The following is a 15565-nucleotide window of genomic DNA, read 5'->3' as shown; positions in this document are numbered from 1 at the left end:
CATCTGTTGTCCTTCATCTGGGGAGAATCGTACCAATAGAGCTGTCTCCTAGTCCAGCCCCTCCTGGAGCCTGACATTTTCAGCCCGTGAGGGGTCATTGGGTAAGGTAATGAACAGAGGGGATACCAGGGACTCATCTTCGGAGAAATGAACACAGTGGAGAGAAAACTAACAGCCCCAATCCAGATTCAGGTCTCCCGGTCCACCGCCTGTTATTTGTATCCATACAGAACATGCACTTACCGCACGCGCACACACACGCACACGCACACGCACACGCACACGCACACGCACACACACACACACACACACACACACACACAGGTGAGATGTCACCATGCTTGTAAAACAGGATATGGCTGTGGGCAGTTTTGTTTTGTGCTGTTCCCAGTTGATACATTTCTTTTGGAGATCTTTGGACAACTCACCTATGAGACAGCTGTGGGTATAATCCTTGGTTCAGAAATTGCTCTAAACATAAAATCAATTAATGAATTACATGAATAGGCACCCATGGGACCAGATTAACAGTGAAGAGACTAAAACCCTGGGGATGCATGTAGATGAGAAAGTGATCTACCTGTTCAAAACAGGTGACAGGTGATATTTGTACAATTGCTTGTCTGGTAATCGCATCTCTCACATCTCTGAACTGATTTGTGGGATAGTGTTCTGTCTCATGTCATACTATGACTTGCATTCTTTAATTCTATAAACGGTCATATCAATTGTTTATCATTTGAGAACAGGTAGTAGAGGTTTCTGGAACACCAGAGAAGAATAAAAAAATGAAGCCTTGTGAAAGTCATCAAAATATTCACTCACACTTCAACGGTTAGGTAATCTATAAGTCTTCAAAATTCACTTGCTCACTGACAACCTCATTACCATTGACGGAAATGTTACCAAAACCCAGGAGTACTTCAAAAAATATCGCCTCTTTCTTAATCTTTATCTCAATTGAGAATGACAGCCATCTACCCACACTCGACTGCATCTCATTAACATCCAGCACTAGTACCACAAGTCTCAGTGTAATTATCAACCAAAGCCTCCTACTTGACTCACACAAAAAACAGATCTCCATGATATAATTTTTTCATCTATGCAATTTTGCCAAAATCAGAAAAGTCCTATCCCTCAAAGATGCAGAAAAACGAATCCATGCTTTTATTACATCGTGACTAAACTCCTAGACTCCTAGACTCCTAGACTCCTGTGCAGATGTAGCAACAACTCAATGAAGAGCCTCCAACTCATACAGAATGCTGCTGCTAGCACACTTACTAGAACTTAAAAAATATGAACATGTCTCATCTGTATTTGCGTCTCTGCATTGGCTACCTGTCAAAAGCAGAATTGATATAAAAGTAGCCCTTTTAACATACAAACCCCTGAATGGCTTAGCTCCAAATTAGGAACAAGAAAACGTTTGAGAATGAGGCCCATTGCTCTTTAGTGCATCCTATTGTCATGAATAATGCATCAAAAACCTGTCACCTGTCGCAACATTCTTCATTGCATGTTGTACTGTGAAGGAGTGCTCTTACGGATCCCGGTTACAGCATGCGTGCGTGTTGCGGCTGTCGCCAACCAGTTGTGCTCTGTTGTGTATCCTGCCACCCTTGCTATCCTTGTATAACTAAGACTCGCATGCACTATGTCAGCCAACCATAAGTAAACATAATTCAACAAAACTACACATAAACACTACACCTCGCCGGGCAGCCATACTGCCAGATTACCTACTGTTAATTGTTTACCTAAATGTATGTCTTTATCTGTTAATCAAATTGATGTTTACTAACCAAATTTTCTCTCACTCATGGCATGACCTTTGTTCTTAAATGCATATTGGCTGTGGAAAACATTGTTTCTCATCACCATATCCATTAAGTACATATGTGCATATTAGGCAGCCAAACTCAACCTACTCACATTGTCTCTAGACTGTCTCCGCTGTGGGATGCTACGGTAAACTCTCCACCTGATCTTCTTGCAGAAACCCTTGACCTATACCTACCCCCCCACCACACTGTCATGTACTTATTCTACCCCTACGCTGCGCTAGCATTTACCTGCAATGTAAATAATTGCCACCGTCCACATAGTTTTCTGTTCCATTTCTGTACTTACCCTTGTAATCGTAAGCTTACGAGCACACTGTATACCCACTAAGCTGTTCTACAATACTTGAGCTCGCTCTCCACTTTATCCATTATCCATTTTGTATTATCATGTATATACCATGTTATGTGCGTATGTATTGTGTACATTTACGTGTATGCTAGCATGCTCATCCTGATACATGTATGAGTTCATCTGCCATGCTTCTGATTGTCTCCCCCCCCCCCCCCCCCCTTATTTTTCTATCTGTACCTCTCTACCCAGCCGGCTCCAAGCAAATGCCCCCCCCCCACCCATCCCCATCCCCATCCCCATCCCATTATCCGAGGTTCTTCTCAAGGTTTCTTCCTGTTAACAGGGAGTTTTTCCTTGCCCCTATTGCCATTGTGCTTGCTCTAAGGGGGTCCCGGCCCTGGGCTCTGTAAAGCGCCTTGAAACAATTTCATTGTTTCGGCACTATAGAAAAAGAAAATGAATTGAATTGAATAAATGTTTACCTTGCTAGACCTGTACCACACCAATCTGGTTGTGGAGCTATCTCCTCCCCTCCCTCCCTCGCCCTCATCTTAACAACAACAGTTTTGCTCGAAATCCCATTGGCACGACACTTACCCTGCTACTTTAAATGCATCCTATCTGAGCTGGATTTACACTGTTCCAGGTTTGGAAAAGACATCTGAGTATCATAATATGCAAACAATTTGTAATACATAATTGGTATTGCCCACACATTTCATAACACTACTTATCATTGTTTGTGTGAACTACCACACAGTCATGTAATACCACTTTCCATTAATATCATTAATATTACTAATATCATTTGTAAAATGAGTGCAAAATTCAAAAAGTGCTTATAGGCATATATTGAGTACTAATGACTAAATAATGCTCTAAATCCATCTGCACACCTACATTGGAATCAGCCAATTGTGCCTCAGTTGTACCAGTGGTTTAGGCATAATTAATATAATGGATGTAAATATCTGCAGCACACCAGCTGTTCCAGAAGTTCCTGTTTACTTAAGCAAACGTGCAAGATTGATGAAGCCTGCTTTTGCCTGTCCGAACCTTGAAGCTCAGGGGCCTATCAGGTTGCAAGTCCTAAACTTGATCTACTTCATCCAGACAAAAGGCATGACTGATTACTGTTGGAACAATGTGGGTGACTTTGCTCGGTTCCAGAACTGGAAGGTAAGGTTCTCTGTTGCTTGGAGATATTGTTTGTTTAGGCTGCTTTTAGAATGTCTATTGTGTGTATGCCATCGTTGCCCATGACTCTACAGATGTGAGGCCACTGATAGCCAAAGTCCCTCTCCGGGGCCCCCCGGGACTTCCTGCTGGCGAAAATGACTTCCTGTATGTTTATTGATGGCCCCAGAGACACTCAGTCCTAGTCTAGTTACTCCTCCTGAAGAGATGAGGCTTCTGGTTCGGTTTTTAACAAGCTTCCAATATTTGCTTTGGACAAAAGCATCTTCTAAATACCTTAACTACAACTATAAAAGCTTAAATACATTAAGGTGAAACAACAGAAAGATTAACCTGAAAACCAAGCTAAATATACAAATCACACAAAGTTATACATAATTAAGTCTATTTAACCTATTTGTGACTTGATATAATCCAATATTAAAATTGGCTTGTCACTCAAACTGTAATACATCAATCAAGAAAAAGAGAAAGACTGTTTAGTCAGATGCCCCCCACATCCCCCATATAGTACATAGCAAAGCACTGAGATATGCTTCGTGAAATGTGACAAAAAACAGTCATGAATGAAAGGTTTGGATGGTTCATTAGGGCCAGAGCAAATTAAATAAAGTTGGAACTTAAAACCATTTTTTTTTTTTCAAACAGAGCTGAAAGGGAGTATTCTGGTCCATATTTACATGCAAACTCTGAAAAGACTTAAATAAATTAACAGAAACATTTATTATTACTAATTACTATTATCAAGACATAGCCAATGGTTAATTTACAATGGCCTCTGCATATTAGATCCATTCGCATACTTGGATTTCATCTTAACAGTCAGGCCTTAACAGTCACCTGCTGAAAGATATTCTGCATTAATGATACTGACTGAGGCACTGTGCAGTTCAGACATAGCAGGAGGTAGACGAGTACTTGGCACATTAAATTAGGCCGACACTTCCACTGCAGTGGTGTTAATTTGGAATCATAAACACCCACTGAGGCCAAACACACGGTAAAAACACACACATCAAGCACAGAGTCCTCTCAAAAAACTAATTTAATTAAAACAAAAATGTTGAATCATTAACAAGTTTATAAAACAGTGATTTAGTTACATAAATAAATTGATATTGGTGTATCAAATCTTAATTTCAACTTCATGAGCATGTTGCCAAGGGTGATGAAATACAATCGTTTACCTTTCATAATAAATAAAATGGAGAACATGAGATTTCTGTTTCTAAAGAAAACAAACAAAATAAAGAGCTACAAACATACCTCTAAGAGAACAAGAGACACTATACAACGTTTTTGCACCAAAAAGAAAAAAAAAAATGCTTTTTAAAGCACAAAGTACAGAACCATTCAGCTAAAATTAAAGACACTAAAGTTGTAACCAAAGTTGGTTGGCTTTTCATTTTAATGAACAAGTTTGGTAGTTAGAACTCCAGTTTGGTTATTTTAAAGCGTTAAGACAAGGCGAGAAAGAAGGCTGTTCTTGTTTGAGGAATTCTAGAGGAACGAAATCAAAAAGGAACAAAAAAAAGAGAAAGAAAAAGAAAAGGGAAAAACAAAAAAAGCATTTAAAAAATTGGAACAGTCAGACATATACAGCAACTTTCTGTCCTGCACAAAGTCAAGATGCCAGCAGAGAAGGCATGGACATGTTATTTGTGCATAAAATGGAGTTTGTATTTTCTTCTTTGTGACTTGATCATTGTGGAGAGAGTTATGGATGTGTTTCAGGCCAATTGTTACTCTGGATGTCCGCGTGGTCGACGTTGATAATTATAAAGTCCATTTCTGTTGGATCTCTACATTTCTAGGCTTTTGAGGCACACAGGCCTGTGATGCTTGCATTACCTACTTAATGCTAAGGCTTGCTGCTCTGGTTCATCCGTGTCTTTCTGTCTCTCTCCCCCTCTTCCTCTCCCTCTCTCTCCTTTATCTCTGACGCCCTGTACAAAAGAAGTCTTCAGAGTCCACACCGGATACAAACATTTTGTATGTACATACAAAACATCCCCCCCAGTCATGGTTTAGATAGACCAGCCTGAACATGCAGTGCTTCAAGTGGCTCTGCATAGAAACCCAGCATATAAGTCCACCGTTCTCACACGTGACCTCAGGCATGGCCACCGTTAAGTCCTTCTGATATGTTGCTTTTTTGTTTGTTTAAAACCATGGTACTGCAGCTTCAAGTATTTTGCATTACATAGAATATTCTTTTATAAATTAGTTAACATATACATTTTCTCAATATTCAGACATATACTATCATATATACAGTACAATAAAATGCTTTCATTCTCTCTTTTTTTTGTCATTTTCTGTTTTTAGAGAAATCCCTGAGAATGTATGTTGACAGTTGCTAAGTTTCCACAAGCGCAAGCACAATGGGGATGTTGGACTTCTTTTGCGTGTGTGTGTGTGTGTGTGTGTGTGTGTGTGTGTGTGTGTGTGTGTGTGTGTGTGTGTGTGCGTGCAGTATGTGTGTAATAACAGGTGTTGTTTGTCTATATGCTTCTGACCAAACAGCACTGCAAAGCAAGGGTAGCTTGAAGTTGGACATTTCACGGCTTCCTGGGGAAGAAAAAAAAGAACAACAGCTAGGAAAATTGCTTTTTTTCCCCCTCTGTTTTCTGCACGCTTATTCACTTTACTGGAAATGTGTGAGAAGGTTAGGAAGGAGTAAAGCTGGATCCGTACGAGGTACTTGTCACTTAGGATGGAGGTGTCGTGTTTGGTTTAAAGCCATATCTCTTCTCTTTGAGGCTGGGATTGTGAACAGAGATAACAGAAGTGCTATGTGGGCTTTTGCCACTGGACAACATATACTCAGTGTAAACCAAAACATCTTTTTTCGTTTCTTTTTTTACTCTTTCGCACTCACGCTCTTTCATACAAAATGAAGGGAAACACACAAACGTCCACGACATGACACTTTCTGTTTGTTTGTTTGTTTTTTTTGTCTTTTTTTTTTCTTTGCAAACTAACAGGTCTATACACATAATAATACCGCTGTGGTTCCGGCTGCATCCCTCAAGTCCCGCTTCTTCCATTGGTTCTCTGTTTGTTTGTTTGTTTGTTTGTTTGTTTGTTTGTTTTACAAGTTGTCACTTTTAAGTTAGAAACGATACAAAGGCAAACTCAAGTAAAAGCAGAGAGGAAGGGTATGTGTTTTTTTTTCTTGTTTTTGCTCCCACCCCTCCTCCCTATGTGGGGCATTTAACCAAACCGCTCTCGAACCAGCATCATCAGTTTCTTTTTGCCTTTGTAGATCTGTTTCAGGTTGTCTATGAACTGCGTGAACTGGATGTGTCCGTCGTGTGCCATTAGGAAAGTCTCGCGCGCCTTGCTGAGGAACTCGATGAACTCGCTGTAGTGGCGCGGGCTGATGTGTGTGAGCCGTGAGTGCGTGGTGTTGATGTAGGCGCCGATGGTGGCGTCCAGCAGCTGGCGCAGCGGCGCCTTGTCCAGCGACATCAGCTTGCCCGAGTTCCGCCGGCTGTGCAGCGCCACCATTCCCGGCGTGGTGAGCGTGCACCGGCGTAGGATGTCCGAGAGCACCGTGGCGCACTTGACGCTCTTGACCACCAGCGGGATGATGGCGGCCAGCTCGTTCTTACCCAACGAGTGGCTGAGCGCGCAGGCCCACAGCACGTCGTTGATGGCCGGGTGCGTGTCCTGGTTGTAGCTCAGGTTGAGGTGAGCCATGGCCAACGTGGCCAGCTTGTAAGCGCGCATGGGGTAGCCGCGGTGCTCCATGTAGCGGGCGATGGTGAAGAGCTGCGTGTAGCTCATGCCGGTGGTGGCGGCGTCGAGCACGATCTGGTAGGCCGTCTCGAAGGCGATGTGGTCCTTCTCGCAGAGCGTGAGGGCGGAGAGAGCGCAGTTCTGCGGGTCCTTCATGGCGCACTGCAGCGCCAGCGTCCGCGCGCTGCCTGCCAGTTTCTCCTGCTGGTGGCAGTCCAGGTGCAGGCGCACGATGGTGCTGTTGGACATGACGGTGGTCGCCACGATGCTCGTGGCCTCCGTTGGTGTGAAGAGGGTGAACCAGCTCTGCATGATGCTGTCCAGTGCATAGACCCCTGCAGCAGTCACACACACACACACACACACACACACACACACACACACACAATACACAAATCAGATCAGAGGCTCAGAGGTATAATATCACTAGTCTGATTGATTACTCTTACTGGTCTATACCACAGGAATCATGGGACAACACCACAGTATTACACTGCAACAAATCACTGGATCATGGAATCAACCAATCAGCATGATAACATTCTAGAACACCAGGTCACTTAATGTAGTCAAAAAGGGTCTGACTTACCAACTTCTGTGGCACAGGTCACCAGCCACCGTACCATTTCCCGCCTTCTCCAATTTAACGTTGAAAGTGTCATTCTCATTACCTGCAGAAAAAAACACCCATGTTCAGTAAAGGTAATAACATTAACAAACTGGTTCACCAAAAGGGCCAATGGAACCAATGGAAGGCCAAACAAGATGAGGTTGTGAGGGACTATGTTTGAAAGAGGCCCTGAAGGGGAGCAGCTTTAGAAGGCAGCGCTGAAACACTGATAAAGGGTCTACGGACAATTTTCAGACTCCTGTGGAACCACAGATGAAGTGTTAAAGGCTCCAACTTATAGTCCTTCCAAAGAGGAAGTGTATCAGTACTGTCAAAGCAAGCATACTGTAACCTTTAAGTAACCTCCTAATAGAATAAGCCAAGGAGATTTTAACTATTTTATTTACGTAGGCTGTGGTGCTGAGGATGAGTCTTACCTGAAGTCCTAGCTCCAGGGATACTTTGAGTAAGGTGATATCAGGCAGGCTGTCCATGAGAGTGGCGATCTTGAAGGCATCCTGCGCCAGTTTGAAGATATGCGACGAGGTGTGGATGTTTTTCTGTATGGACTCTAATACTGTTTCTAACCGCCGGCCGTCACCTGAAATCAAAAAGAACAAACAGACCAGAGGGATTAAACACTGCTGTAAATATGCCACCTTTTTGTTCTGTGTGTTCTAGCTGAATCTGCCTAAAGCACATTTCTCTTGCTATTAAAATAGAGAGGCACTCTGCAGGTTTCGCAGACACTCAGAGATGCTCTGCAATATGGTGGGAGTAGAACGACAAAGTGGTAATTAAAGTCGTGTGGTGATCAATATCAATCATTAGTACAACACAGAAGCTGAAAGAGCCGGTGTCATGTGCGTCTGGAGGGGCTGAGGAGGCTGACCTTTGGCTGCGGTGAGCATGGTGGAGGCCAGCTCGCACTGTTGCGACTCGATGTGGCTGAGCGTGAACCAGCGGGGGTAGCGGTTTGGCACCACCGATACTATGTGGTGAGGCCGGGACAGGTCGCCGGAGGGAGCTGTGGATTCCAATACTGGTAACCTGCAATGAGGACAGAGACAGACAGACAGACAGACAGACAGACAGACAGACAGACAGACAGACAGGTCAGATGGGTAACGGTGACACCCTTTCCCCTCTCCCACACAGACTGTCACAGAGTTCACTGGAAAAGCACACTCATCCTCAGTCATGCTAGCAACCTACCCCACCTTGAACTCCCAGAGTCCAGTGCTCTCCCCCTGCTGCAAGGAGCTGTTGGCTGAGCACTGTGGATTCTTGTCCATTGGCTAATCTATTGGTACATCCACTCCACCACTGGCTGAGGACAGTTAATGCTCCACCTTTAGATAACGACTGTGACAATTCATGTACTAAGCCTGCAACTGCACTTTCATTGTGACAAGTTATTTTATTGACTAAGGCCTGTGACATCTCCATTGGCTAAGTACAGAGAGCTGTTTTTCCATTGGCTAGCAACTGTGTACATTCTCCTGGGGACTGGCTATGGACAGTGACTATTTTTCCAGTTACTGGCTAAAGCCTGAGAATGATCTACAACTGGCTGCTGCCTGTGCCTGGTTTTTCACTGGCAACGGCCGCTGACCAACCTCCTACAGGCTAAAGCCTGTGACCAAACTCCAATTGGCCGTGGCCTGAGACCGGCCTCCAATTGGCTCCAGCTGGTGATTGATTTTAATGGCTGCTTGAGCTAAAGGGTAGCCTCCAGAAAGAGGCTTTGACTGAGATGCCCTTCCAGTTGCTCTACAGCCAGTACTGGAAAACCTGTGAGCTGGAGACACAGCAGGTCCCTGCTGCGCGTGTACACACACAAACACACACACACTCCAGATCTCCAGTGGAGCAGAGGAGAGGACTGTGCCTGATCCTCTCCCCCCTCTCAGGCTCCAGGCTGCTGGAGCTGCTGTAGCCCCATCAGAGGGAGCCTCTCTCGGGCCTCTCCTCATTAAGCGCCCTCGCTGGAGAGTGGAGCTCTTCTCCTCTCCAAATGTCTCCTCTTCAGCTGATGGCACTTAATGAACTCGCTTCCCATCTCTTGGAAACACATCGGACTCCAGCACTCACACACAAAAACACACACACACACACACACACACACACACACACACACACATACACACACACACACACTTACACACACACAGCACAATACACACCCAAGGATAGACTCAAAGGCACCCCCCTCCCCCTAAACACACACACCAGAAACGGCACCCTTATGCACATGCAAGCATAAAACACACACTCACACACCAGCAGACACACACACTCACACACACACACACACACACACACCGCACCAACTCCACAGAGACCAGGCTGTGGTTGCATGATGAAGCTCGGTAAAGCATAGGCAGGCTCCGGTGATCCTGAGATGAACCCACCCTCTGTGACGGCCATATGGGGGGCATTAGAGGCATTTTTCACACAGAGAATCTGACTCGTACTCTAAACAGCATCTACCGGGTTTAAACACGCATGCTAATATTTCATCTGCTCTTGGGTGAAATCCTTGAGCAGCCACAGCGGCACCGTGAGAGAACCATCAGTAACCCTACACCTCCTCTACTCAGCCTGACATCACAGGAAATGCCGAACTTTTCACCTGCCCCCCCCCTCAATGGCATGGGGGGTGGGGGGTGGGCCTGTTCGAAGGGGCCATACTGTCCCTTTCCTGTGTTATGAAGAGCACAGAAGAGTTACGAGTCTACGTGACTCAGGCTGGGAGGGTTGGTGGCGGAGTGTGCGCGTATGCCTGTGCGTGTGTGCGTGTGTGCGTGTGTGTGTGTGGGGGGGGGGGGGTTGTGGTCATGGTAAGCAAGCACACAAAGAGCCAGTCTCTGTGTCCGTGGCTACCTGGAGTGGAGGCTGTTTGTTTGGAGACACATGCTGCGGTTATCACATATCTCCCTGAGGCCCCGGGAGGCAGGGGGAGGAGGGGAGGAGGGCTTGCAGCACTCTTGGTCCCCCTCCAAGGATGCCTTCTTGCCTTTTCAACGTTGGAGCCTCCCCCCTCCCGCCCACTTCAAAGGGGCCAGTGACATTCAAGCGGTGAATGGAATCTCTTTCGGAAGGAGAGGGTTTGGGGAGGTGTGGGTGGGTGTGTGTGTGTGACACGTGAAATGTGGCAGCATTTCCTCCTACGGATACTGCCGTTCTCTGTTCGCCATCTCTGGACATGGCTGAAATAGCTGTGCCGCAGCAAATGCCTTTACAAATTGGCGATTAGACTCCGGCTTCGGCCTCCTGTCCATAACCAAAGCAGACACTGAAAGAGCGCTTCTATGCCAGAAGGGCACTTGGGCCAGGAACAAATTTGGCATCTTTTCCTTCACAAACACTCCCACACACATACCACACACACACACAGGGTTTAGGGGGTGGGCGGCTGGGGAGAGGGCTACTTTTAAGGGCAACATATGCAGCCACTCAATTCACATCTGTAGCCATTCAGAAACAATAAATAAGGGTCTATTAGATTACGCCTCATAATTTCACAACATCACGTGGATTTATTACTGTGGAATACCTCCTTAAAGATCACATGTAGGGTGGAATACCTCCTTAAAGATCACATGTAGGGTGTAGGGTTATTACTGTGGAATACCTCCTTAGAGATCACATGTAGGGTGTTTTTTTTACTGTGGAATACCCCCTTAAAGATCACATGTAGTGTGTTTTTTTCTGTAGAGAAAACTCCTTTGGGCCTGTATCAGAGGCCAAGACATACCGTTGACTGGCGAAACATTAAGGACCTAATAATAAGTCAGCAGTGCACCAGGGTAAGTGAGTGGGTAGCGAGATGAAAGGCTTTTATGTCAGCCACAGCCATTGGGTGGTGGTCGGTTATTAGGGAGGGGAGTGGTGCTGCTTTTTATAGCTCGAGTCAATATTCAACAAGAGGGTGACACAAAGCCCAGATATCAGTGAAGCTTTGTGTTTGGGAGGTTACATTTGAAGGATGTCACCTCCACAGTCAATGTCCGGCTGTGTTGATGCTTCGGTTTCCTGATACTACTAAGGTATCAGGGCTTTACAAACTTTTCAAGTAAATCTGCTACAGAGGATAAACCAGTGTGACTACCAGCTGACTAAAAGAACACACCTAAACTTGGGCAGTCATAGTTTCTATTGTTCATGCAATGGTACATTGGCAGTTAATATACACAAATCACATCACCTACAGCAGAGAACAAAAGGATGAAGTTAATTTCTAACGACCTAAATGAATGTTTATACTGAAGTAGGAAACTGCACTGGCAATGCATTACTCTTGAAGTCTTTCCACAGCAAGACAAAATGGCGTCTGCATTGGGGAAGGTGACCACCTGGTTATGTGGTGGGAATTATAGAATTAGTGTGTGTGTTTGTGTGTGTGTGTTTATATGAATGTGTCTGGGGGGAGGGGTTAGGTGACAAAAACGCAAAAGGCCATGAGGAATCATAACCAAAATTAGACGCAATGCCACATATTTATTATTCACACATTTTCTAAAACTCATTTTCAGCAATGCTGAATTATTTAGCACGCTTCCAAGCGAAGAGGCAGTTTTGTGATTAAACAGTGCCCCAGATAGCCCCTCTCTTTGTCTCCTTCTCTTCATTTCTCTCCCTCTCTTCATCCTTTTATTTCTTCGTTTCTTGTCTCTCCATCACACACACACACACACACACACACACACACACACACACACACACACACACACACACACCTTTAAACTTGAATCCCTTACTGTTTGCATGTTCGAGATCTAAACAAAGACACGGGGAGTACTTGTGTGTTGAGGTACTCACCGCATTGCTCGCAGTGCAATTTTATATGCCAGTTCAGCGTCGTGAGGTAGGAGAGAGGTGAAGAGATACTTGGCAAAAGTGTGCATTGGAACACTCTCTCTGTAGACCAGTTCCCCTAGACCACTGTACGGTCCCCCTGCGGAAAAGAAACAAAACCAAAAATGAAAAAAATAAATAAACATTTAAAGCTTTTAAACATGAACTAAAACAAGACATTGCTGTCTTTTAGAAAAAAGAAAGAAAGAAAGAAAGAAAGAAACATGGCTCATCTGCTTTCAATAATTCCCAAAATAACCCCTGTATTAACTAGAGAGCATTAAAGGGAGGGCGAGGAGGGGTTGCGGAGCTTCACGTGCGGTTAGCCATGGCGCTCCAGGCTACAGTGTGACCCTGGGTGGAACTTCCTGTTTAAAGCTCACGGCGCTCTGAGGTGGGAACCCAAAGAAGCGTTCCCCCTGACCTCCCTAACCCCACCCTGTAATGCACCCCGATACCCCTGACACCCCCCTCCCTCTACAAAACAACCAAGATCAGTTCAGTGCTCAGCAGTCTCTGAAACTGGAGCTGTGTGTTGTACCCACTGAGTAGAACACACACACACACACACACACACACACACACACACACACACACACACACACACACACACACACACACACACACACACACACACACACACACACACACACACACACACACACACACACACACACACACTGGTCGGGGTGAGCCAAAATAAGTTATAAAAATTGTTGAGGGCTGGGATTGCTTTGTTCCATTCAAAGACAAAAACTGAAAGCCTACACGGGCGGGCTGTTTCCGGGGCAACGGCGGCTCTGACAGTAATCTGCTTACGGGTCCCCATCTCCAGACCCCTTCTAACCGCAGATCCACTTTCAAGTGTGAGCGACCTTTTTTCACACTCGCCAGCAAAATAAACTGCAATGCCAGAAGCCATATGTGAGAGCTTTCCTTCCCCTATCATTAGATTATTTTCAACTGAGAGGGCCTTGACCACAGGCCACATCTTACACACACACACTCGTCCAAAATCAGACATACAAGCACAGGCCGACAACATACACACTACCATACACACATGCTAGACATCCACATTCTCACAAACATACGAAGACATAACACATACACACAGATAGACTGCACACGCACACAGACAGACACATACACACACACACAGACAGAAACAAACATACATAAACAGACACACACACAGACGGACACATATATACACACACACACACACACACACACACACACACAAACGGACACATACACGAACACATACACAGATGGACGGACACACACACATTAACAAAGAACAGGGGCTCATTACTCCTCTTAACATGCCATGAGAATTCTCCACAGGGCAGAAAGCTTTTCACATTTGGCTGCAGCTTCTGGCTGGACAGTGCAGAATGCGCCTTCTTCCTGTTCCGCCCATCACACAGAGTGCAGTGAACCACACGCCGGCTCTCTGCCAGACATTTCCTTCATGCCCTCTCTATGGTATACATCTCCCTCCCAGCCAACACAAGATGGCCAAACAATAACACAAATCAGCGTACACACACACACACACACACACACACACACACACACACACACACACACACACACACACACACACACACACACACACACACACGATATTTTCAACTTAGTTTGGAGTCTTAGTTATGGGTCATAAAGGGAAATATTGATTGATTGATTGATAAGAGCTGATTTACTGAGTGAAGTGCAGAAATTATGCTTTCAATTTTTTTTTAAATCATGGCTATACTACACAGTGGTGTAGGCATCCATGTTGGGTTCAGAACAGCGGCCTGTGCTCCTCTCCTCCAACTCTGAATGTTAGGGATGAACCTCTGACATTAGTTGAAGAGCGGGTGGTTGGTGTGTAAACTGTAATAAACTCCCCCTCTCCATGTGCCGGAGCCTCCTCTGGAGAGCTCCCGTGTTTAACCTGCGGACGAGCGCACAAGACTGTGGAGTGGCCCCCGCCTTTAATGAGAGCATCGCTAGGTGCACTTCAGATGATTACACCTCCTTTCATCCAACTCTCAGCCGCTTCGAGAGAGAAGGAGAGCGAGAGAGAGAGGGAGGGAGAGGAGAGGAGAGAGAGAGAGAGAGAGGAGAGAGTGGAAGTGGAGGGGGGGGGCAAGAAAGAAAAAAAACATGAGGAGAGATCGAGGAAGAGGAAGACAGAGAGGGAGAGGAAGATTGAGAACAGAACTCGAGTTCATGAGAATGAGAGAAAGGAATTCAAATCATATATAAAGCAGAGAAGAGGAGAAGGAAATATAGAGATAAAGTGTGTGTGTGTGTGTAGGGACATCCTATTCCTCTCCCTCTTACGGGACTTTGGGAACCTACATAATCAGGACACGGGACACACACACACACACACATCCCCAAACGAGTACCACATACAGGCCCACTCACCTTCTAATAGGAAGACTGCTTGCTTGCGGAATATATTGACAAGTGCATCGTCCAGGTCCACCTCCTGCAGCTTGGCGATAAGGTGCTCCTCATTGCGGCAGACCTTCTCCTGGGAGTAGAGGCCGTCGGGCATGCTCCTCTGTTGACCCAGGCCCACCAGCGCCGTCTCCACCGCCAGCGCCACAAACGACTCGCCCTCCTCCAGGAACAGCTGCGACGATGACGCGAGCAGGTGCGACGTCTCCGAACACTTTGTGGAACCCGTGGAGCCTGGGGAACAAAATAACTGCGTTAGAACACACCGGCATGTGGCAGTATACAGAATGGGGAGGGTGGGTAGATTAGCTTCATAGCTACTAAGATATAGAAGATATAGAATAGAGACAATGAGAATGAGAACAAACTGGATGTGGATGGACGTCATGAGAAACAGCGAGAGTGAGACTACAAGACTACGAGACTACGAGACTACGAGACTGAGGGTATGTGTTTGGAGGGACTTGGAACCTATGGAACCAGGAAGGGGAACAAAAGTCTGTGTTAGAACACAACCGTGTGTGGCAGAATTCAGCAGAGCAGTGTGTG

The 15565-nt window shown here is 45.5% G+C and overlaps 1 protein-coding gene across 2 annotated transcripts in view; it reads right to left on the bottom strand.

Annotated features, from left to right (window-relative positions):
• Positions 1 to 4366: 4366 nt before the first annotated feature.
• zswim6 (zinc finger, SWIM-type containing 6) overlaps positions 4367 to 15565 on the bottom strand; it is a 52664-nt gene continuing 41465 nt past the window's right edge. For both annotated transcript variants that reach the window (XM_012817247.3, XM_031577158.2), the window contains exons 9-14: positions 14981 to 15250; positions 12518 to 12653; positions 8586 to 8743; positions 8131 to 8294; positions 7673 to 7754; positions 4367 to 7418 (exon numbers count right to left, since the gene is read on the bottom strand). In XM_012817247.3, the coding sequence (XP_012672701.1) occupies positions 6556 to 7418; positions 7673 to 7754; positions 8131 to 8294; positions 8586 to 8743; positions 12518 to 12653; positions 14981 to 15250 (1673 nt within the window). In that variant the 3' untranslated portion in view covers positions 4367 to 6555. The remainder of the gene's footprint in view (positions 7419 to 7672; positions 7755 to 8130; positions 8295 to 8585; positions 8744 to 12517; positions 12654 to 14980; positions 15251 to 15565) is intronic.

The sequence above is a fragment of the Clupea harengus genome, chromosome 12, assembly GCF_900700415.2.
Source record: "Clupea harengus chromosome 12, Ch_v2.0.2, whole genome shotgun sequence".
In the NCBI taxonomy this organism is placed as follows: domain Eukaryota; kingdom Metazoa; phylum Chordata; class Actinopteri; order Clupeiformes; family Clupeidae; genus Clupea; species Clupea harengus.
Note: the sequence above shows the minus strand (reverse complement) of the source record. Positions and strands in the feature narration are given on the sequence as shown.